At 46.4% G+C, this 24,004-nt stretch overlaps 1 protein-coding gene and 1 non-coding gene across 3 annotated transcripts; one reads left to right on the forward strand and one right to left on the reverse strand.

The window, feature by feature from the left end:
- Nucleotides 1–1,620: 1,620 nt before the first annotated feature.
- LOC133238267 (group 10 secretory phospholipase A2-like) lies at nt 1,621–20,452 on the reverse strand. 2 transcript variants are annotated; one of them, XM_061401182.1, is made up of 5 exons: nt 20,298–20,452; nt 16,042–16,192; nt 14,667–14,773; nt 2,370–2,470; nt 1,621–1,820 (listed from the first exon to the last, which is right to left on the reverse strand). In XM_061401182.1, exons 1-5 carry the CDS (start codon nt 20,383–20,385, stop codon nt 1,755–1,757), a joined length of 513 nt encoding a protein of 170 aa, XP_061257166.1. In that variant the 5' UTR covers nt 20,386–20,452; the 3' UTR covers nt 1,621–1,754. The 2 variants fall into 2 exon arrangements, with proteins under 2 accessions (XP_061257166.1, XP_061257167.1); XM_061401183.1 differs by lacking the exon at nt 2,370–2,470 and having other exon boundaries at nt 20,298–20,451.
- A 2,042-nt stretch (nt 20,453–22,494) lies between these two features.
- Nucleotides 22,495–22,601, forward strand: LOC133238957 (U6 spliceosomal RNA). Its single transcript, XR_009733696.1, has one exon. It is a non-coding gene; the product is annotated as a U6 spliceosomal RNA (small nuclear RNA).
- The last annotated feature ends 1,403 nt before the right edge of the window (nt 22,602–24,004 follow it).

Below are 24,004 nucleotides of genomic sequence, written 5' to 3' on the forward strand. Positions count from 1 at the left end.
TGATACGCCAGAGACACTGCCAGCCCAGTGGATCCAGGAACATTGCAGTGTCTACATCTCCCTGGCCTGGTGCCTCACAAGGTTACTCTTCTCTTTTTTACTTTTTAAAATATTGATCTGTTCAGCTGCCTCGGGTCTTAGTTGCAGTTTGTGGATGCTGTAGTTGTGTGGTGTGTGGATTCAGGAGTTGCGGTGTGCAGGGTTAGTTGCTCCGTGGCATATGGGATCTTAGTTCCCCAATCAGGGATCAGACCCATGTTGCCTGCATTACAAGGTGGGCTCTTAACCACTGCACCACCAGGGAAGTCCCTCTTATTTTAGATGAAGAAATGGAGGCTGGGTAGCACTACTGGAGCAGGGGCCCAGGCCAGACTCCCTGTCCAGTGCTTCTCACCTGTGCCCCTTGGCCTCCCCACACTGTCCTCACCTGCTCCCCAAATCGTGCTTCAGAGATGAATAATACATGTGCTCCGGGGAGGAGTACAAGGCAGACAGCCAAGCGCAAACAGGAGAGGCGGGGTGCTCCCTGTTTATCGCCTGCGGAGGAACAGGCATAGCAGAGCGAGGGCCACCCTCTCAGAGCAGGCTCAGGTGTCTCCAAATGAGGTGTCTATTTAAAATACTGCACAGACCCTTTAATGCAAGAGTTCCATTTCTACAAATCTCAAGGGATAATAAAAAGGCGGGAGAGGGTAAAGATTCACAAGCATCCTCGCTACATTAGTTATTGATAAGAATAGGAAATGCTGCTCATGTCAGAAAGCTAGCAGTCTATAAAATAGTATCTAATAACACTTGGAAATGAAGTTTTCACAGCTTTTTTTAAAGACACAGAAATGGGAAAAAGCTTATAAAAGTCATACAGTACGGAGTCTCAATTACATTTTTTTTTTAAATCGAGTGAGGTTTTTAAATATTTGTTGATTTGGCCATACCATGAAGTGGATCTTAATTCCCTGATCAGGCATTGAAGCTACGCCCCGTGCAGTGAAAGCACAGAGCCCTAACCACTGGACCACCAGGGAATTGCCTCAATTACATTTTTAGAACATTGCCGACAAGACTGATAGGCAGCACACCAAAATGCTAAATGTGGTTATACTGGACTGTGAGAATTGGAGTGGGTTTTTTCCTTTCTATATTTCTCTTATTTTCTTTTGTTTTTTAGCAATGCTTAGGTACTATTATACTTTGTAATCAGGAAATAAATTTTAACTGTTAAAAGTGGAGTGGGATATGGAAAGAAGACTTGAGCTAAAAACTACTAGACTTGAACTTCACAAGTTTGGGCAGCGTGTGGCTGGCTTTTTATTACCCAGAATCTAGATACATGGTATGTATTTGCTCTCTTTTGACTATCTGCCATCAGAAGCAGGTTAGAAGATAAGGAAGGCCTAGCCCTTTTTCACAAAGGCTGAATGTCAAAAATGGTATCAGACCCAATACAGTCAGAAGCACAGTTGTGGTTTTATTCAACAGGCATGGGACTTTTGACATTAATCAAACTGGAAACCAAACTGGCTCTAGCCCAAGTTCCGGGACAGGAGAGAAAGCAAACACCAGGGTTGCCGCTTTGACAATTGGCCTCAGCTCCCTTCTGCAAAGAACTGAATGAGGCTGTTGATGAGCAAAAAGGAGTTTTATTCCCTTGTGCCAAAACGTTTCAAGTCAGGCTAGTCAGTCACACTCGGGTGAGTAGTTCCCACACAAGAAATGGGGATAGAAGAGGTACTTAATGTTGTACTCTGCTCGGGCTAAGCAGTGAGCAAACTCCTGGTCACACTTGCATATGAGTTCTTGGCATTTGTCCTCCGTTGGTTCTGGAAGAAGTGGAGAAACTGAGGTTAGAACAGGGATTTGCACAGACCTGAAGATAAACACAAGGGAAGCTAGTAAAGCAGGAAACAGGAAAGGTCATAAACTGCATCCGGGTAACACTTTGACAGTTCACCACAGTGATCTCCCTCATCATGACAACTCCCAAGGAAAGTGATATTCAGTCCATTTTACAGAAAACGAAGTTACCAGGGTAATATTTTCAGAGGAAAAGTCCAAAGTCCGTACGCCCTTTTATAAAGCTTCTCTTCTGTAACAGTATTACACTATTGCATTTGAGGATCCAGTTAGACAAGCAGTAGGTGCCTGGGAATCCAGGCTTTTTTTGTTTGTTTGTTTGTTTGTTTTTTGAGCCCTGCTCTGTGTGATCTTACTGTGAACTTTCTGAGCGAAGTCCTCATTTAAAAAGGGGCACTATCCACTTTGCAGGTTTATTATGAAGCCTGGGTAAGAAAGCATATATAAAGTGCCAGGCAGGGGCTTGGCCCTAGGCATGCACACCAACAATGTTGGTTCCACCTGCACTTCCCTACCTTTTCTCTCCAAGTCTCTTTCAGATGCTCCTTCAAGAAAACAGCTTGTTCCCATAGCCAACATAATAGTGGTGAAAAGCTGAACGACTTCCCACTGAAATCTGGAACAAGACAAGGATACCCATTTTCGCCATTCCTATTCAGCATAGTAGTAGAAGTCCTAGCCATAGCAATCAGATAAGAAAAAGAAATAAAGGGTATCCAAATTGGAAGAGAAGAGGTAAAATTGTCATTATATGCAGATGACATGATAACCATATAAAAAAACAGCTTGTTTTAGGTAACAATTGTATATTCCATCTCTTCCTTCCATCTTGGGCCTATTTTATACAGAGATGCAAAGGCTGCCACCCAAAGATAAATCTCCCTCTACCTTGGGAATTTTGCTGCTACAGAATCATTCCTTTGGGTTCGAAAGATTTTGTGATCTTCAAGTTGTATCTATTAATCTAGAAGATATAACAGCTCTGGATACGTCACCTGCCTTTGACTGTGAGTTTTTATTTAGTCCCAAAATGGGCGGTGGAGGTGAGCGGTGTTGGGGGAGGGCAGGGGACACCCACTATTAAATCCTTCCAAATTTCTTCCACAGGCACAGTAAAGCATGAGCTTGGAGGTAGGCAGCTCAGCCATGGATATAGTTCCTTTGGACACATCACTTCATCCTTCCCAGGCTGCTTCCACAGGGTCCACACGAGGATACTAAAAGTACCTACTTCTAAGGGCTGTTGGGAGAATGAAAAGAGACGAAGTCAGCAAAATGTAGGGCATACAGCAGGTGCTTATGAGCTGTGGCTGACCTCCTTAAACTGCCAGCTAATCTTAAAGATCTCTTAAAATGCACAGGTTCCTTAGAGATCCTAGCAAGATGAAGCATGAGAGTCAGAAAATTCAGCTTCTGTCTCAGGGCAACACTCAGAGAGCTTGGCAGCACCTGGCGTGATGAACAGGGGCAGGGTCGGGGGATGTCAAGCAGGAGGCAGGGGGCCTGAGACCTTCTGACCCTGTAATGAGCTGAGCTGATTAAAGGTGTTTATCAGCATGACTGCACACAGGGTTTCCCAAACTCAGGCTCATGGCGGCCTCAAGATGATAGCTTTATGTGTGCTCGCTCACTCAGTCTTGTCTGACCCTTTTGTGATCCCATGGACTGTAGCCCACCAGGCTCCTCTATCCATGAGATTTTCCATGCAAGAATACTGGAGTGAGTTGCCATTTTCTTCTCCAAGGGATCTTCCCAACCCAAGGTAATCATATTCATGTCTCTTGCATTGCAGGCAGATTCTTTACCACTGAGCCACCAGGGATATCTTTAAATCCCCTTTATTTTTAATAGTCAGTTATTAAATAAATTATGATTTAATTATATTAAATAGTATTAAATTGCATTAAATAAATCGTCACTGACATAAATGGAAAACCAAAATCTTATACCACAAATATATAAAACTGATTAAGAAAAAAAGCCAGTGAAGATAAAGTTCTAATGTCAGAGTCTAGTTAAATGCTGTTACCTACCTGAAGGCTATGAGCCCCCAGAATGGAGTGTCTTAGTTTTAAAAAAGGAAGATTAGTGTAAGAGAGGTTTACCCTCTCTAGCAGTCAGACCACCATGCAAGCGATACTTCCTCCTTGCCTAACTGGAGAAATTAACAAAGGACTGAAAGGGAAAATCCTTCTCACTTAAATTCATTTATTAAGCTTCTCACACTCTGGGAAACTATTGAGAGAGAAGGCAAAACACAAACACCTCCAACTCCAAGAGGCTGTGTTTAAACACCCTGCCTTGGGGATTCGCTGGCGGCCCAGGGGTTAGGACTCCAAACTTTCACTGCCATGGGCATAGACTGGATCCCTGGTCAGGAGACTAATATCCCAAGCCATGCTGCATGGCCAAAAAAGCAAAACGAAATTTTAAAATACAGAACAAAAAATTGCATTGGTTATAATTCAGTAAATGGTAACAGAAAAAGTCAAGATGATGGAAGCCTGAGTTAACTGTGCAATTACATGAAGGGCTGGCTCTGTGGTCCCCATCTCACCCAGTCCTCTCAGGGCAGGGCCACTGGCACTAGAGGCATGCAGAGCCCTCTGGGGCTCTTGGGCACAAGGCCTTTGTGCCCCTCACTTCTTTGATTATAGGAAACAGCCTTCCTTCAGCCTCCATGATTTCTCCATGAGTTCCTCCAACTCCTTCCCTGAGTTCCAATAGGCAGAGTCAGTTCAGTTCAGTTCAGTCGCTCAGTCGTGTCCGACTCTTTGCGACCCCATGAATCGCAGCACACCAGGCCTCCCTGTCCATCACCAACTCCCGGAGTTCACTCAGACTCGCATCCATCGAGTCAGTGATGCCATCCAGCCATCTCATCCTCTGTCGTCCCCTTCTCCTCCTGCCCCCAATCCCTCCCAGCATCAGAGTCTTTTCCAATGAGTCAACTCTTCGCATGAGGTGGCCAAAGTATTAGAGTTTCAGCTTTTAGCATCAGTCCTTCCAAAGAACACCCAGGGTTGATCTCCTTTAGAATGGACTGGTTGGATCTCCTTGCAGTCCAAGGGACTCTCAAGAGTCTTCTCCAACACCACAGTTCAAAAGGATCAATTCTTTGGCACTCAGCTTTCTTCACAGTTGACATTCTAGGAATCTGCGAACTAAAATGGACTGGAATGGGTGAATTTAACTCAGATGACCATTATATCTACTACTGCGGGCAGGAATCCCTTAGAAGAAATGGAGTAGCCATCATGGTCAACAAAAGAGTCCGAAATGCAGTACCTGGAGGCAGAGTCAAGCAGTTGTTAACTAGGGAAGGGAAAGGATGGGAGACCAAGGAGAAACAGTCAAGAGCAGCCTTGGGGCAAGGTCCTGTTTTCCTACCAACAGATCCACACAAGAATGTCTTTGGGATATTTTGCAGATACTGAAAGGCTTCCAGGTGGGAGAAGTTACCAGTAGTATGCTGCCCATAAGCGCATAGGCCTCAGGCTAGTTGGACTTGAAGGTTGATGATGTTGACTCCCAGTTACCTCACCACCAACCCACCAGAAGAACATCCTCGAGCTGATCACTCCCTCTTTGGACAATTACTATAAAACTTCTCACTGTCTTCCCAAGTGGGTTTTGAGGGCATAAGCCTGCTCTGTCCCCCACTTTGCCTGACAAAGCAAACAACCTATCCTTTTCTACTTTGCCCAAAATTCTGCCTCCAAGATTTGATTCAGCACCGGTGTACAGAGAAGCTGAGCTTTTGGCATCAGCACCCCAACCTTACAGAAGAAAAATCCAGTGAAGAGGTATAGGGACTGATCCCCAGTTCAGCTCTGCCTGATCCCAGGCCTCCTGGCTTGTCTGCCAGAAGGGAATAGGGTGTCAACTCAGGGGACTCATCTGCCCTTACAAATCTAAGTTTTAAGACAGGATTTTTAAATCAATCAATAAATCTGCCTGCACCTGTTCTTAGTTGCGACACGTGGAATCTAGTTTTCTGACAAGGAGTCGAACCCTTGAAGGCGGGAGGAGAAGCGGACGACAGAGGATGAGATGGTTGGATGGCATCACTGACTCAATGGACATGAGTTTTAGGAAACTCCGGGAGATAGTGAAGGACGGGAACCCTGGCGTGCTGCAATTCATTGGGGTTGCAGAGAGTCAGACACGACTTGGTGACTGAACAACAACAATCTATTCTTTTAATAGAGCTTTTTTAAATTACTCAATGTATTTTAATTGGAGGGTAATTACTTTACAATATTGTGATGGTTTTTGCCATTAATGACATGGGAAGCAACTTATATTTAAGAAAACTTAAGGGGTACAAAACACACTGCTATATTTTTTATGTATTATGCACTCAAAGACAAAACAAGAACAGTACCAGAAAATTAATCAAATGGAGGTCTGGGTAGTGTCAATAGGAGTTTTATTTCCCACAAACCTTTTGTGGGAAAAGTTATAATTTGAAGCTTTTCTACTTTGAGCCATACAGTGCTTTCATTGTGGAAAAGTGATCTCAATTAACCAAATGTGAGCAGCCGCTATTTTGAATTTAGTTTACATTACTTATTAGACTTAAAATATCTATACCACTCAGTGATGAAAGGAGGTGGCTTGTGGGGTCTTTGATGGCCCTCCTCCTCCCTAATCTTCACCAGGCCTCCCTTTAGCACCTCCCCAGCTTCTACAATAAATACAATTTACATTGTTTAAATGCCCTTGCAGAGTAAATACTCCTTCAGGACAAGTCCTCCAATCTCCCTTTCAGGCTGCCCGCCAGCCCTTTCTACATATAAATTCTAGTAAGTAAGTAGTTAGTCGCTCAGTCATGCCCAACTGTTTGAGACCCCATGGACTGCAGCCCACCAGGCTCCTGTGTCCATGAGATTTTCCAGGCAAGGATACTGGAGTGGGTTGCCATTTCCTTCTCTAGGAGATCTTCCCAACCCAGGGATTGAACCTGGGTCTCCTGCACTGCAGGCAGATTCTTTACCGACTGAGCTACAAGGGGAGTCCATTATGCTAAGGGTGCCTCAAATACACCATCTGACCCTACAATTCTAAGACTCCATGTTGCAAAAGCCTCTCACAGGTGCACAAAGCCTTATGAACAACCACAGTCTCTGCAAAATGAAGTACATTGGTGCCACAGACTGGCCATTCTCAGCTGCGGGCTGTTGTGTCCCCCACGGGGCTTGGGGTAGTGTCTAGAGACATCTTTGGCTGTTCCATGCAGAGGGTAGGGGGTTTGCTACTGGCATCTGGTTGGTAGAGACCAGGGATGTTACTAAACATCTGCAATGCCCAGGATGGCTCCCACACCAGAGATCCAGCCTCAAATGTCCATAGTGTCAAGATGGAGACACTCTGCCACAGGTGATTGTCAGACTTTAAAAGAATGAGGCTGGGGCTTCTCTGGTGGCTCAGTGGTAGAGACTCCATCTGCCAATGCAGGAAACATGGGTTTGATCCCTGGTCTGAGAAGATCCCACAAGCCATGCAGCAACTAAGCCCATGAGCCACAACTATTGAGCCTGAGCTCTAGAGCCCAAGAGCGACCGCTACCGAGCCCACGCACCCTAGAGCCCATGGTCCACAATAAAAGAAGGCATGGCAGTGAGAAGCCTCCACACCGCAACTAGAGAAAGCCCACGCAGTAACAAAGATCCACCACAGCCAAAAATAAATACATAAAATAAATATATATTTAAGAATGAGGCCAACCTAGATGTTCCAAGATGTCCAAGACACAATATTAAGTGAAAAAAAAAAAAAACACATGATGTATATAATGTGATCTGATTTTTGTTCTTTTTTAAAAAAAAATTATTTATTTTATGTATTTTTGGCTGGCGGGGTCTTCGTTGCTGTGAGTGGATTTTGGTTGTGACGAGCAGGGCTACTCTCGAGTTGCAGCGTGCAGGCTTCTCAGTGCGGTGCCTCTGTGGCGACTCTCGGGCTCTATAGCACAAGCTCCATAGTTGTGGCACCCGGGTTTAGCTGCTCCAGGGCATATTGGATCTTCCCGGATCAGGGATCGAACCTGCATCCTCTGCATTGGCAAGCAGATTCTTAACCACTGGACCACCAGGGAAGTCCTGATATTTGTTCTTGTTTGTCTGTTTACACATGCATAAATCTGGAGGAAAACAACATGCCAAGCAACAGAAGCTAGTTAACACTGGTGGATGAAGCCTAACTTCCTACATTACAATGATTCTGGGATGTTTTGATTTTCCACAACAAACATGGATTAGGTTTGAATCAGAAAAGGCATGTGCATGGATGGACAGACAGATGGATGGACAGATGGAAAGATAGATAAAACTAATACGTAAAAATTGGTAAATGAACCAGCTGGTACCAGAGCCAGCACTGTTACCAGTAAAATTTCCACGGGCCACACCCTTGGAACGTGACCTGGTGGGCTAGGGACTTCTGAGGAAAGAGCCACTGAAGCTCCAAGGTTGCACTGTTCCTGCAGAGTTGGCCAAAGGACAGCTGTCTAAGGACAGGGGGACCGGCACAAACACTCCAGCCATTTCCGCTTCCCTCCCCCGTCCATGGGAGTCCCCCGGCTCCACCTTCCACTACCTCCACTGGTGTCGTCTGTCCAAGGCACTTCTCACCCAGATCCCTGCAACAGCCTCACAGGGGGACCTATTTGCCACCCTTGTTCCCTCCAGCTATATTCCTTGCAGCAACCAGAGTGGAAGATCCCCTGAAGAAGGGAATGGCTACCCATTCCAGTATTCTTATCTGGAGAGTTCCATGGACAGAGGAGCCTGGCAGGCTGTAGTCCATGAGGTCGCAGAGTCGGACATGACTGAGCAACTGACACTTTCATTTTTCATTTTCATGCATAGTACCTCATTGATTTCTTTTCCAACAAGCGCTTATAAAAGCAATTGGCATGGACACTATTTCCTGCTCTCTTTTCCGACCACAGAGCCTTGCTCCTCTGTTTTGCCCATCAGGGAGCCTGACACAGAATAGATTCTCAATAATGGTTGTTGGGAGAATATAGAAAAAACATACATCATTTCCAATTATTGTACAAACCCAGCACCAGAGTTTTATTATTCCCATTTTACAGAAAAGGAAAGTGAGGCTTGAGGGATTCAGTAACTTGTCCAAGGCTACAGATCTGGGAAACAGTGTACCAGGATTCCAGCCCAGCATCTCCTGACCCAATGTCTGTCCCTCCGCTATGCTCCCCACTTCTCCCTGAGCAAGAAAATCCTTTGAAAAATAAGGCTTGGTCTCACTATTCTATGGCCTCAGAAGCCCAACAGATTCATGTTATTCAAGAATAATAAAAAACTGAAAAGGAAACCTAGCTCCCAAGGGTTAAGTTTAAAATAAAGGCCTGCTGGTAAATATTATTATATGCTTAACATTTAAAAAAAATATATTTGTCAAGCCCATAAATGGAAAATGGGCCACACCTGTAATTAAGCAAACAGCTAAGTTCAGAATATCTCCAAACAGAATAAGAGAATATTTTTAGCCAAAAAAATGCATAATAGATATTTTGGTTCTCTTCATTCGGTTCAGGGAAAGCAGTTTTGTAAATAGGCACAGCCCGACTAGCTGACACACTAATAAGTATTTCACAAATATCATTTTTAGATGTGTGTGTGTGTGTGTGTGTGTGTGTGTGCGCGTGCGCACGCTCAGTTGTGTCTGACTCTTTGTGACTCCATGGACTGTAGCCCACTAGGCTCCTCTGTCCATGGGATTCTCCAGGCAAGAATACTGGAGTGGGTTGCCATTCCCTTCTCCAGGGGATCTTCCCCACCAAGGGATCAATCCCACGTCTCTTGCATCTCCTGCATCAGAGGCAGGTTCTTTACCATTTGTGCCACCTGGGAAGCCCTTTCACATGGTTAGGGGCAGCAGAACATGCAGGTTGAAGGGAGAAGAGAAAGGTCTTTAACATGTTTTCCACTCAAGGTCCACTTCTCCTCTCCACTCACAATGGAAGGGGGCAGTGTGGGGACAGAGAATACGCCCAGAAGTGGGCTTATCATCACCAGGTTAAGCAAGTCACTTCTTTCCCTGGGCTTCATTTCCCTGCAGCTCTAAGTGAGATGGTTGGATGAGATGATGTCTGGGACATTTTCAGTCCTTGATTGACTGAATTAAGGACTCCATATTAATGTCTCCATATTAATTCAGCTTTGCTCTGTGTCAACTCTTAATGTAGACTAAGAAGACATGGCTAAGAATCTGTGCATATCTAAGAATATCCTTCTATGTAACCCTTAGTATAGCCTCCTTGCCTCTAGAGCAGACCAAGTCTGTAGAAGCTGGGGTTTCAGTGAAAAATCACACCAGACCTTCAGTTCTCTGAGGTGGAGGCAGTGGGGATCAGAGAGAAGTTCAGATAAGGGTGAGGGATGGAGGAGAGAGGAGGGGAGAAAGTAGCAACCTCCATCCAATCTGGATATCACATGATAAACTCTTTCTTTTTCATCTTTGCAACATCCATCTTCCAGGTAAGAAAACAGGCTCAGAGATGACACCAATCTAAGGGCCAAGTGATTTTCAACAAAAGTACCAAGACAATTTAACAGGGACAAAAGAGTCTCTTCACCAAATGGTTCTGGAACAACTGAATATCCATATGCCAAAGAATAAACGTGGACTCCTACCACCCACCATTGACAAAAACCAACTCAAAGTAGATCAATGACCTAAAGTTAAGAGTTCAGTGAAAAAGAATATATAACTGAGTCACTTCACTGTTCAGGAGAAATTAACACAACATTGTAAATCAATAATACTTCAATAAAATGTTAAAAAATAAAAGAGTTCAAACTATAAAACTGTTTGAAGAATATAGGGGTAAATCTTCATGACCTTGGATCTGGTGACAAATTCTTAAATAGGATACCAGAAACGCAATCAACAAAAGACAAAATTGGGACTTCCCTAGTGGTGTGTGGTTAAGAATCTGCCTTCCAAAGCAGGGAGGTGAGCGTGATCCCTGACTGGAGAACTAAGATCCTACATGCTGCAGAGCAACTAAGCCTGCACACCCCAACTAAAGAGACCATGCGCTCTGGAGCCCTAACACCACAACTACTGAGCCTGGGCATTCCGGAGCCCATGCACCACAGCTGGAGAAGTCCACTTGCCATAACGGAGATGAGTTCAGCCCCAAAATAAAAAAGACAAAATTGATAAATTGGGCTTTATCAAAATTAAAACTTTTGTATACCAAAGACATTATCAAGAAAATAAAAAGGCAACAGAATGATAGGAAATCTTTTGCAAATCACATATATGATAGAGTCCAGTATCCAGAATAAGAAACTCTCGCAATTCAACAACAATAGGACAAGCTACTCAATGAGCAGAAGACTTGAATAGACATTTTTCCAAAGAGGATGGAAAAATGACCAACCAGCACATGAAAAGATGTTCAACATCATTACTCATGAGAAAAAGGCAAGTCAAAATCACAACGAGATACACTAATTATCTCCACTAAATAATAAATAAAAATAGCAAATGTTGGCAAGGCTGTGGAGAAATACCCTATACATTGATAAGAATGTAAAACAGCACAGCTCCTATAGCAAAAATTGGTGTGGAAGTGTTAGTCACTCACTCATGTCTGAATCTTTGTGACCCTATGGACAATAGCTCACCAGGCTCCTCTGTCCATGGGATTCTCCAGGCAAGAATATTGGAGTGGATAGCCATTGTCTTCTCCAGTGAATCTTCCTGACCAAAGGATCAAACCCAGATCTCCTGCATTGCAGGCAGATTCTTTACCATCTGAGCCACCAGGGAAGGGTTCCTCAAAAAGTAAAATGGAATTACCAGACGATGCAACAATTCCACTCCTATGTATATGCCCGCAAAGAAATGAAGACATGTATTCAAATAAATATTTGTTCACAAATGTTCACAGCAGTACTATTCCCAGTAGTTAAAAGGTGGGAATGCAACAGGAAGAAAAGGGGCAGGGTACAACTTGTGAAAGAATGACATAACCCAAGGACACAACATAAACCAATTAGAATCAAATGGGCCAAGATGGCAGACAACACTAGACCTTGATCCTCAATCAGCAAGTGTCATGACACATGACACCCAGAGGTGCCATCAGAGTTCCAAGGCACTGTCAAAAGACCAAGGAGTGGGCAGTGGACCAAATCCTGGAACTCTCCACCTCTTCCCAAAAATAGTTGGAATAATCCTCCCACTCATTAGCATGTGAAATTACCCAGCCTATAAAAACCAACCACACCACATTCTGTGGGCCACACTCACCCTCTGCGATGGCCCACACTCTATGGAGTGTGCTTCTCTCTGAATCTGAATAAATCCACTTCTCACCAATCACTTTGTCTCTCACTGAGTTCTTTCTGCGATGAGACATCAAGAGCCTGAGCTTCATTAGGTCCTGAAACCAGGTACCATGGGTTTTGGCTGGGTTTGAGTCCCAGCCATGTGAGCTCAGTTGGTAAAGAATCTGCCTGCAATGCAGGAGACCCTGGATTGATTCCTGGGTCGGGAAGATCCCCTAGAGAAGGGATAAGGCCACCCACTCCAGTATTCTTGGGCTTCCCTTGTGGCTCAGCTGGTAAAGAATTTTCCTGCAATGTGGGAGACCTGGGTTCGATTCCTGGATTAGGAAGATCCCCTGGAGAAGGGAATGGCTACCCACTCCAGTATTCTGGCCTGGAGAACTCTATGGACTGTCCATGGAGTTGCAAAGAGTTGGACACAACTGAGCAACTTTCACTTCACTTCACTTCATGTGGGTTCAAGTCCCAATCTGAGGTAAACGGTTTCAGAAACAATACAATGTCCTACAATGAATGAAGGGATAAACAAAATGTAGTATATACCTACAATGGAATATTATTCAGTCATAAAAAGGAATGAAGTTCAGATACATGCTACAACATGAATGAACCTTGAAAACATGAGGCTAAGTGAAAGAAGTCAGACACAAAAGGCTTATTGTATGACATCATTTATAGGAAATACCTAGAATAGGTAAATCCATAGAGATTGAAAGCAAATTGGTGGTTGCCAGATGCTGGAAGGAGGAGGAATAGAAGCTGAGCACTTGACAGGTACGTGATTTTGGGGGGATGTTGATGAAAATGTTTTGGGAACCCCTGGTGGTCCAATGGTTAACAATCTGCCTGCCAATTGCAGGGGACACATTACTGGTCCAGGAAGATGCCACATGTCATGGAGCTACAAAGCCTGAGTCAAACAACTACTGAGCACACACGGCCTAGAGCCCTGCTTCACAACAGGAAAACCCACCGCAAGGAGAAGCCTGTGCACAGCTGGAGAGTAGCCCCCACTTGCCGTAACTAGAGAAAGCACGCACGTCAGAGAAGACCCCATGCATCCAAGAATAAATTAAAAAGAAGACATTTTGGAAATCGAAGTTATGGTTGGAGGACGTTGTGAATGCATTACATATCACTGAAAGGTACACTTTAAAATGGCTAATTTTAAGTTATGCTCAGTTAAAAGTAAAAAGAAAAAAAAAGTTATGGAGTCTGTTGTCTGTTTCATTTCTAGCTCCTCAGATAACTTGGAGTCTCACTGCCCAAATCCCAGTCTTATCTACATCGTGCCTGTACAATTATTCACATCCTGTTTCTTCCCTTGATCTGGCTTTTTAAATTTGTGTGAACAGAAACTGTAAATGGAAAACACCATCCATCAGAAGATAATCCTAAAAACAATTACTTCATTCCTTTTCTTACTGGTTCGTTTTGAAAACCAGTAAGATTGCCCTGAGGTGCAAAATATTTTTAACCACAGGTTTATTTTTCTTTCAGCTTTACAGGTAGCCAGTCATGTAAAATGTACAGTGGTATCAGGTTATGTTACAATTATCCTCATTAAATACATGCTGCTTGTGGTTAAAGAGAAGTAACAGACAGATAGATGACAGATGGATAGATATGAAGGATTTTTTAAAGCCAGAATTAAATTTAAGAATAGAACTGTTTTTGAATAATGTTATAAGCCAGAAATCTCCTCTCTCTGTTCAAAAGGTTCAGGGAGGGTCCCACAGATGTTTTAGCTAAATTAAAACTGACTCTAACTTCACAAAATTGGAAGGATTAAAAGAAAATTGAAAGAGAAATCACTTTCTCTTGAGGGCGTTCAGGGTTACTCAGAACTGTGTTCATGTCCTTCCCTAAATCCTGGGCTCCATAAAACTGTGCCTGGTCTTGCTCATCGGAGGTTCTGTGTTGGGTCATTTCTTGAACAGACCATTAAGGACATCTATTAGGCATGAAATGCCATGACACTCTCACTTCATCCTCACCACAGGCCAGCTTGATTTCTACCCCATAGTTTACCAGTGAGGAAACTGAGGCCCCAGGAGATCAGGGCTTGGTGACGTCACAGAATCTGAATCACAGACCAAGCTGTCAGCCACAGGCCAGGGTCTGCAAACTCAGACATCCCCTGGGGCCAGCAGTGCTAACACAAAGGGGACCCATTAGACACAAGCATACTCTTTATTCTGATAAGTAAATGGGCTCGCTCACCACTCTTATTTTTCTCAAATCATTCAGCCTTTGGACCTACCTTCTGTTTTCCTAGGTTTGACAGAAAAATTCCTTTTCCTTAACAAAATCAACAGCACAGAGAAATGAACTATGGTAATTGACCCTTGGCCACAATGTCGGAGAGACAATAGGGCATGGTGGAGACTGGGGCAGATGAGAGAATGGCCCTACCTACAGCGGGAAGCCCCTCTATGTTCCAGCCAGTGGCTGCTGCTGGGTGTTATGTTGGGAACTCACCACACTTGACACTCTGACTGACACAATTCCAGGAGTAGGGCTGCAACTTGGGATTGCAGCCGGAGTTCTCGGCATGTGTATAGCAGCAGTCGTGCGCATGACAGCACCTGTGGATAGCAGACGGACAGACCAAGCGGTGAGTGAGGGCAAGGATGGTCCCTTGGCCATCCTCCTGTGCCATAACTTCAGGAGAATGAAGACCCACAGGGGAGAGCATCTTCTGGTCCAGGCTTTGTTCCTGAGAATCCCTGTCCTGGGAATTGATTCCGCCGACCCCAGTGTGTCTTGCCCTACCCCTATCTCTCCTCCGTGCTCGAGTCTGGCCCTTGCCTGCCTCAGTCTCTGAGCCTCTCAGCTCCAGCCATGCTGATCCCTTCCAGCCATACCTTCCCTGCCTCCTGACTTTGCCCCCAGTCTGCCTCTGCCTGGGAAGACTTCCTGCCCACTCTTCCTGCTTGAGGTCTCAGCCCAAGCACCAGCCCCCAACCCCAGGATGGGGGAGGCAGACAAGTCTCCAGATGCAGTGGGCATGGGCGAGAAAACCTAGGATGCAAGTGACGGGATTCTGGGAGCCAGAGGGGATGCCAGGTCCAGCTAGGCTTCAGAGAAGACTTCCAAGAGGGGGTGATGCCTGGAGGGGCTACATCTGGAAAGATGTGCAGGAACCAGACAACCAGAGTGTGGGAGGAAGGGCAGGGCCCGTGGCAGGAGCCTTGGAGGTACGAGGCTGGATAGAGACCTGTCAGTGACGACTATATCCTCTGAGACCCGGAAGAGACAATCAACGTTTTGCCCCCTGACCACTCTGGAAATGGATGAGTGTCTGTGGGACCCGGTCTGTAAAATAGGGATCACCATCGGATGGCCATGGCTGTGGTGGCAAATGAGAGGAGCCCGTGGCAAGGTCTAAGCCCACAGCCTGGCACAGAACAGGCCCTTCTCAGCCAGCAGCAGAAGGCAGTGATCAGGGGCGTGAATCCAGCCAGGCCGCCTGGGCTCAAACCCCAGCCCCCACCCCTCACTCTGTATGTGGCTCTAGACAAGTTGATCTCTCTGGGCCTCAGTTTCCTTATCTCTGAAATGGGGTTGTTGTGAGAACTCAAAGGGGTTCTCAGGACAGTTCTGGTGCATAATAAGTCTGATCAGTGATGTATGATTTTTTTTTTTCAGCTAAAGTAATCACCCTGCCAGACTGGGGGCCAGCTGGCACCAAGGTCTGGCCTCATGGGCATGTTGCCCAGGAGACCCTTTGCCTGCAAGGAGCACCATTTTCTGGGGGCTTCGTATCTAAACCCCAACCTCAGTTTTGGGTATTTCCTCATAAGCCTTAAGCACCCCAGGGGGTGGGGACTTTATGCCCCCAGCATGCACTCACCAGTCTATAGCATCCTGGGGCTGGCCATGGCCCCCCAGACCACAAAAGCAGCCGTATTTCACGTAGACCAAGGCAGGGCGAGGGCCAACACAGTCAATAGTCCCGGCCAGTCCTATGAGCCCACGTCGGTGCACATGTGACCTCTGGGGAGCTGGGCGTGGGGGAGGGGGACAAGAGTTAGAGGCTGCAGGTGGGGGCTGGCCTGGCCTGGGGATAGGCACTAGCCTGAAAAGTGTCTGGATGATTTGTTCAGTCGCTCAGTTGTGTCCGACTCTTTGTGACCACGTGGACTGCAGCACACCAGGCTTCCCTTTCCTTCAGTCTCCTGGAGCTTGTTCAAACTCATGCCCATTGAGTTGATGATGCTATCCAACCACCTCATCCTCTGGATGACTATCTCAGGGTTGAATCCTGCTCTCCTTCTTCCTAGCTGTGTGACCTTGGACCATTCAACCTCTCTGTGCCTTGGTTTCCTCATCTTAAAACAGGGGAATAAGGGGACATCTCTCCCCAGAATGGAATGAGATCATGCATGTAAATTACTAGCACACAATGAGCTCTAACTATTATTATCAATATCTTCAAGGCAGCCATGAAGGAGAAAACAGGTCACAGAGCCACGGCATCTGAAAAAAAATCATACCTCTAGGCCCTTGCACTGGCTGGTCCCTTTTCCTAGAATGCCCTCATTCTCAATCTTTTGCCAATGTCAACTTCAGACACAGTCGGATTGTGGGTTGTACGTCTAATGTCTGTCTAGTTGCCCGTCCTGGGCACTGGACATCAGAGATGAACCAAACAGGGTCCCTGCCATCTTCTACAGGGACCTTCCCCACCCCCTCACCACTGCCTTCCAGATTCTTTGCATCACCTCTTATTTTCACTGCCAGAGCACAGATTCCTGCCACACAGGGAGGCCCTGTGACCCCATCCCAGCCATTTCTCTGGATCCTCATGTTGCTGTGGACCATAGCAGAACACAGTTGGTGCGACCGGAACCCCTGCATCTCACATGGGAGAAAGAGGAAGCTCAGATGGGAAGCACGACTCCTACAGTCACGGGGTGGGGTCGGGGGGGGCGCTTCTGACTCCCAATCCAGTGGTTCCTCCTCACCCAATAGCAGCAGGAGAGGGAGGCCTGGGGTGACAGAGGTAAGGGGCATCAAGGACTCCATTGCTTGCGGTCAGGGGCGGTCAAACCCACTGCGACTGGGCATCAGAGAATCCCAGAGCCACTCCTCCTTCTGGTGAGGTCCAAGAGTCCACTCTGGTGTTTGGTCAAAAACCACAATCAGGGACTTCCCGGGAGGTCTAGTGGCTAAGACACTGTGCTTCCAGCGCAGGGGGAGGGGTTCAATCACTGGTCAGGGAACTAAGATCTCACGTGCTGCTCACAGTCAACAAGTAGAAAACACACACACACAATCAGCCACAGCGCGGAGAAGCTATTACTTGAACTTCACCTGGCACCAGGCACCGTGTTCCCCAATCTACAGGCGACATCTGTTGTCAATCTCTTTGTCCTGTGGGCTGCTAGTTTCCCATTCAAAGATGGAGAGATTGAGGCTAGGAGAGGCAAAAGGACCCATCCTAGGTCCCAGAGCAGATGAATTGCTGAACAGAAACTTATTCCCATATCGGCCTGACTCCTGGGAGCTCACTCTCCACCCATGGCTCCAGGACTGAGAATCCAGAGATTTGTGGATTCCCTTTCACATTTGTAAAATCTAGAACGAGATTTTATCATGCTGACTTTTCTTTGAAGAATCCAGGTCAAAATTCAAATTCAAATTGTTTTGTTGTTGGGTTGGTTTTTTTCTTTTCTTTTTTTTTTTTTTTGGTTTTGTCTGGCCGCAAGGCACAGCATGTGGGATCTTAGTTCACTGACCAGGGATTGAACCAGACCCACTGCAGTGGAAACTCAGAGTCTTTCTTATCACTGGGAAGCCAGGGAGTCCCCTCAATTTTCTTTTTTCTCAGTGGAAAAAGGAGCATATTCATCTAGGGGATTGTTGCTGCTGCTGCTGCTAAGTTGCTTCAGTCATGTCTGACTCTGTGCGACCCCATAGACGGCAGCCCACCAGGCTCCCCCGTCCCTGGGATTCTCCAGGCAAGAACACTGGAGTAGGTTGCCATTTCCTTCTCCAGTGCATGAAAGTGAAAAGTGAAAGTGAAGTCGCTCAGTCATGTCCGACTCTTAGCGACCCCATGGACTGCAGCCCACCAGGCTCCTCCATCCATGGGATTTTCCAGGCAAGAGTACCAGAGTGGGGTGCCATTGCCTTCTTCAATCTAGGGGATTAGAGATAAACTAAATAGAAACAAAATGTAACAACAAGTTTAGAGTTAAAAGCTTTGCCCTCCTCTCTGGATGACCAGCCCTCACCCTCACAGGACTTGCCCAGGTGCCCACATCTCTGCCTGAAATCTCCCCAGGCTCCCAACCCCCTCCAGGTAAAGCTCAGGGTCCTCACTGAGCCAGAGGCCCTGCAGAAGTCCATCCTCTTACCTCTCTGGCACCCTCTCTCAACATGGACCCCACATGGACCCCACTCATCATTTCCTATTCCTCCAATTAAACTTCCCATCACACTGTCACATACACCCTGTATAACACATGCCCTGACCCCATCCTCACTTAGCTCACTCCTTAGAATCTGCCTCCTTGCCATGTGACCACAGGGGACCTTGTCACCCTGTGCTACTCTCTGCTCACAGCAATGACCCTCCAGCCTGGACAGATCTCTGCCCTAGGAGCCCCAGATCCCCTGGCATGAGTGGGCTTTCAGAAAAGGTCCCTTGACCCCTGGATCCACCAAGCCCCATGGAACACTTCCAGTCTAAGCACATCTGGGGACTTCCCCGTGGTCCAGAGGTTACGATTCTGTGCTTTCACTGCAGGGGGCATGGTTTGATTCCCTGGCTGGGGACTTAAGAATCCACCAAAAACAAATAAATAAAAACTTAAAAAAAAAAAAAAAAAACAAGCACATCTGAAAAGACCCCCATTCCAAACTCATACCCCAAAGCTGTCCCCAGAGGTCCCCCTACCCTGACTTGACCCTGACTCTGGCATCTCAGGGTCCGGGGCTCAGCCTTAGGGAGAACCCGTGCATGGGTGGATGCCCAGCGCTGGGTTTATAACCAAGGCAAACACTCCCTCTATGCCAACTTAGGTGGGGCAGGTCATTCTGGGGGCTGTTTGCTCTGTCTGCCCACAACAGCCTCTACTGGGAGTGCCAAGGCTGCCCAGGCTTCCTATGGGCCTGAGGGTGTGCATGTGTGTGTGTGTGCATGTGTGTGTGCATGTGTGTGTGTGCATGTGTGTGCCCATGTGATTCTGTGTGTGTGTCTGTGTGTGTGCTCATATGGGGCTGTCTCAGTATCCCTGAGTGTGTGTGTGTATGTTCCCCTTCGTGTGTCTTTGCCTGTGTCTGTGTGTGAGCCTGAGGAGGGCATGGCAACTGACTCCAGTGTTCTTGCCTGGAGAATCCCATGGACAGAAGAGCCTGGTGGGCTACAGTCCTTGGGGTCACAAAGAGTCGGACACGACTGAAGTGACTGAGCATGCATGCAGCATGTGTGTGAGGCCATCCGTGAGCCCAACACCTGTGTACGCAGATTTTGCTGGTGGTGTTCTATGCCTGTGTGTCTCTGAGCTTGTGAGGACCACATATTTCCCTGTGGTATCCATGTAAATGGGAGGTTGCCAAGGGGACCTCTCCAAGGGTGATGTCCAGGAGTGGGTGAGAAGGAGACATCACCTTCTCTGGCTTCAGGTAGGGTTAGGCACCTTCTCCCCTTGTTCCTTCCAACCTCTGGTGTCTCCCTGGTGGTCCCACTGCAGACCAGGGACAGGCAGAGAGAAGGGTGGGTTCACAGGATCCCAAGTCAGGTGATGGGGAGATCTGATCACTGGAGAGGGTGACAGAGGGGATGTTTGGGGAGGACACAGAGCCCCCCTGGAGAAGGTTTCAGGGTCCCTGGAAGGGGTGAATGAGGCAGGGGCTTTGGGGGAAGAGGTGGAGGTGGGGAGGGGGCGACACACGGGACTTCCAGGAAGCCGGGAAGCAATGTGCAGGTGGGCTGCACGAAGGAGGACTGGGGACTGTAGGGCTCCTGGGTCCCCTGGAAGGGCTGGGGAGTTGGGGTTCTTGCGGGTGGGTGGGGAGGCAGGGTTCCAGGTATCCCGGGGAGGACTGAAGGAGTCCCAGGAAGCCCTGGGTCCTCGGATGGGGGCTCGTCCCTTCACTCACCTGCTCTGAGCCCGGGCTCAGATCCCAGGAGCAGCAGCAGCAACAGCCCTACGTTCGGGCACAAAGGGAGCGGAGCCATCGGACCCATCCGCGGGAGGCAAGTGTGGAGCGGTCTGGCGGGCCACTGCAGTCACCCGGCCGGAGACGAACCCCCTCCCCACGCCCCGCCCAGCTCCGCCCGACCCCGCCCCCGGCCTCAGTCTCCAGAGCGCCCGGGCGGAGCCACAGGGGCCGCAGGGGCCGGGGGAGGCGCCGGCCCGCCGTCGCGACCTCTGCGTCTTGGTCATCGGATGGGCGCCCGGCCCCAGGGAGAATCCGGCCCGGGCTTAGGGGAGAATTACGGACGAAAGGCGTTTAGCGCGCGTCGGGTCGCGGAGTCCCTAGGTGCTCGGTTGCTGTTATCATTACCTGCGAGCCCCTCCCTTCCCGGAGCTCACCTGGGCGTCCGACGGGAGGAGACGTAGGGGAAAGGGAGGGACTGGAAGGATCTTAAAAACTTTAGATGTCCCTAAAGCTTGGCCTCCCTGTCCTTGTCCCTTGTCCCTACAATCCACTACCCACCGCCAGTCGGAAACGGAGGGGAGCCGAGACTTGCTCAAGGTCACAGAGTGGCTTCTGGTAAAAAAAAAAAAAAAAAAAGACCGAGGAACAGCGGTGGCAACGGGGAGCCAGGCTGCAGCTGCGTCTCAGCAAACCCCCCACCCCAGCTCCCTCCCGTCCTCAGGCTCTTCTCGGGTGGAGGGCATCAAGTCCTCCAAGAGGCCTCGCGAGGCCGAAAGAGGTACACAGTAGGTGCTCCGTGTCGAAAATAGATGGCACACATCTGTTCCCCTTTGTTCCCGGTGATAGCCCTACCCAATTAGTCATGACTGGTTCTGAGGGCGGAACCCCTCCCCAAGCCCTCCGAAAAATAGTGGCAACTAAGGTGACGTCGCGTCTCACCTGCTAAGTGTACTAAGGACTTCGGGTGCACGATTTTACTTCAGAGCCCTGATGTTCTCATTTCCCCAAGAAAAAGTGAAGCTCAGAGAAGCCAAGAACCAAGAAGTTGGGGAGCCCAGGTTCACATTTATTTCTACATGGTGCCAAACCCCTGTCTGCCTCCTTCGAGGAAAACCTGAGCCTGCGGGCATCCACCTGCCATACTCTGAGGTCACTCTCCCCTTGCTTTGAGGAGTGAGCTTCTCAAAGCAAAACCAAAATCTCTCCTCTTGAACACCCAGCATTGGCCTGCCTGGCATAAAACAGGTATGCAGTTAAGGCTTGTCCAAACAGATTATGGGTTTCAGACTCTACAAAACATGGGATAAAAAACATTTTCTTTCTTCTGAAGGTCTTCATGGGCAATGGGGAATGAAATATCCCACATAAATTTAGGGGAAAAGACTTCTGCTTTCAAGGAGCTTCACAATCAATATGCATGGAGGAAAACTCATTTATACTGTTAAAAGTGTTAGTTGCTCAGTCATGTCCAACTCTTTCCTATCATATGGACTGTAGCTCAATAGGCTCCTCTGTCCATGGGACTTCCCAAGCAAGAGTACTGGAGTGGGTTGCCTCCTCCAGGGATCTTCCGGACTCAGGAATTAAACCTGGGTCTCCTGCATTGCAGGCAGGTTCTTTACTATCTGTGCTAGGTCCATTATAATTAAGAAATTAGGGAATCTGCTTTCAATATTGGAACTTTTGCACCTCAGACTCTACTGCTTTAACTGGTTATCCTCAATATCTGCAGTATTTGCGAAACAATTTGTTTTCAATTATGTTAAATAACTGGAGTTTCGAGACCATCACCAAATATGTGAGTGAGGGTATGTTGCTCAGTCCAATCTGACTCTTTGCGACTCTTTATTCTCTGGGTCAGAATACTGGAGTAGGTAACCTTTCCCTTCTCAAGGGATTCTTCCCAACCCAGGGATCAAACCCAGGTCTCCCACATTGCAGACGGATTCTTTACCAGCTGAGCTTCAAGGGAAGTCCCATCACCAAATATACTAAAGATCCACTCTGTCCTTAATTAATATATATAAAGTAACTCAAATTAAAAGATGCTTGCTCCTTGGAAGAAAAGCTATGACCAGCTTAGCATACTAAAAACTAGAGACATTACTTTGCCAACAAAGGTCCATCTAGTCAAAGCTATGGTTTTTCCAGTAGTCATGTATGGGTGTGAGAGTTGGACTATAAAGAAAGCTGAGTGCTCGCTTCGGCAGCACATATACTAAAATTGGAATGATACAGAGAAGATTAGCATGGCCCCTGTGCAAGGATGACACGCAAATTCGTGAAGCGTTCCATATTTTTTAAAATTGACAAACCATTAGCCACACTCATCAAGAAACAAAGGGAGAAAAATCAAATCAATAAAATTAGAAATGAAAATGGAGAGATCACAACAGACAACACAGAAATACAAAGGATCATAAGAGACTACTATCAACAATTATATGCCAATAAAATGGACAACATGGAAGAAAGGGACAAATTCTTAGAAAAGTACAACTTTCCAAAACTGGACCAGGAAGAAATAGAAAATCTTAACAGGCCCATCACAAGCACGGAAATTGAAACTGTAATCAAAAATCTTCCAGCAAACAAAAGCCCAGGTCCAGACAGCTTTACAGCTGAATTCTACCAAAAATTTAGAGAAGAGCTAACGCCTATCCTGCTCAAACTCTTCCAGAAAATTGCAGAGGAAGGTAAACTTCCAAACTCATTCTATGAGGCCACCATCACCCTAATACCAAAACCTGACAAAGATCCCACAAAAAAATAAAACTACAGGCCAATATCACTGATGAACATAGATGCAAAAATCCTTAACGAAATTCTAGCAATCAGAATCCAACAACACATTAAAAAGATCATACACCATGATCAAGTGGGCTTTATCCCAGGGATGCAAGGATTCTTCAATATCCACAAATCAATCAATGTAATACACCACATTAACAAATTGAAAAATAAAAACCATATGATTATCTCAATAGATGCAGAGAAAGCCTTTGACAAAATTCAACATCCATTTATGATAAAAAAAAAAAAAAACTCTCCAGAAAGCAGGAATAGAAGGAACATACCTCAACATAATAAAAGCTATATATGACAAACCCACAGCAAACATTATCCTCAATGGTGAAAAATTGAAAGCATTTCCTCTAAAGTCAGGAACAAGACAAGGGTGCCCACTTTCACCATTACTATTCAACACAGTTTTGGAAGTTTTGGCCACAGCAATCAGAGCAGAAAAAGAAATAAAAGGAATCCAAATTGGAAAAGAAGAAGTAAAACTCTCACTATTTGCAGATGACATGATCCTCTACATAGAAAACCCTAAAGACTCCACCAGAAAATTACTAGAACTAATCAATGACTATAGTAAAGTTGCAGGATATAAAATCAACACACAGAAATCCCTTGCATTCCTATACACTAATAATGAGAAAACAGAAAGAGAAATTAAGGAAACAATTCCATTCACCATTGCAACAGAAAGAATAAAATACTTAGGAATATATCTACCTAAAGAAACTAAAGACCTATATATAGAAAACTATAAAACACTGGTGAAAGAAATCAAAGAGGACACTAATAGATGGAGAAATATACCATGTTCATGGATTGGAAGAATCGATATAGTGAAAATGAGTATATTACCCAAAGCAATTTATAGATTCAATGCAATCCCTATCAAGCTACCAGCGGTA

This window comes from Bos javanicus, chromosome 25 (genome assembly GCF_032452875.1).
Source record: "Bos javanicus breed banteng chromosome 25, ARS-OSU_banteng_1.0, whole genome shotgun sequence".
Lineage (NCBI taxonomy): Eukaryota > Metazoa > Chordata > Mammalia > Artiodactyla > Bovidae > Bos > Bos javanicus.

Bases quoted from the DNA above. Each gene is read 5' to 3' on its own strand.
- LOC133238267 (XM_061401182.1), bottom strand. From the start codon at position 20,385: ATGGGTCCGATGGCTCCGCTCCCTTTGTGCCCGAACGTAGGGCTGTTG. The intron at 2,471-14,666 runs GTGAGTTCCCAA...GTCTTGTTCCAG, and splicing joins CAGTCAGAGTGTCAAGTGTG to ATTTCAGTGGGAAGTCGTTC. The intron at 1,821-2,369 runs GTAGGGAAGTGC...CACTTCTTCCAG, and splicing joins AAGAGACTTGGAGAGAAAAG to AACCAACGGAGGACAAATGC.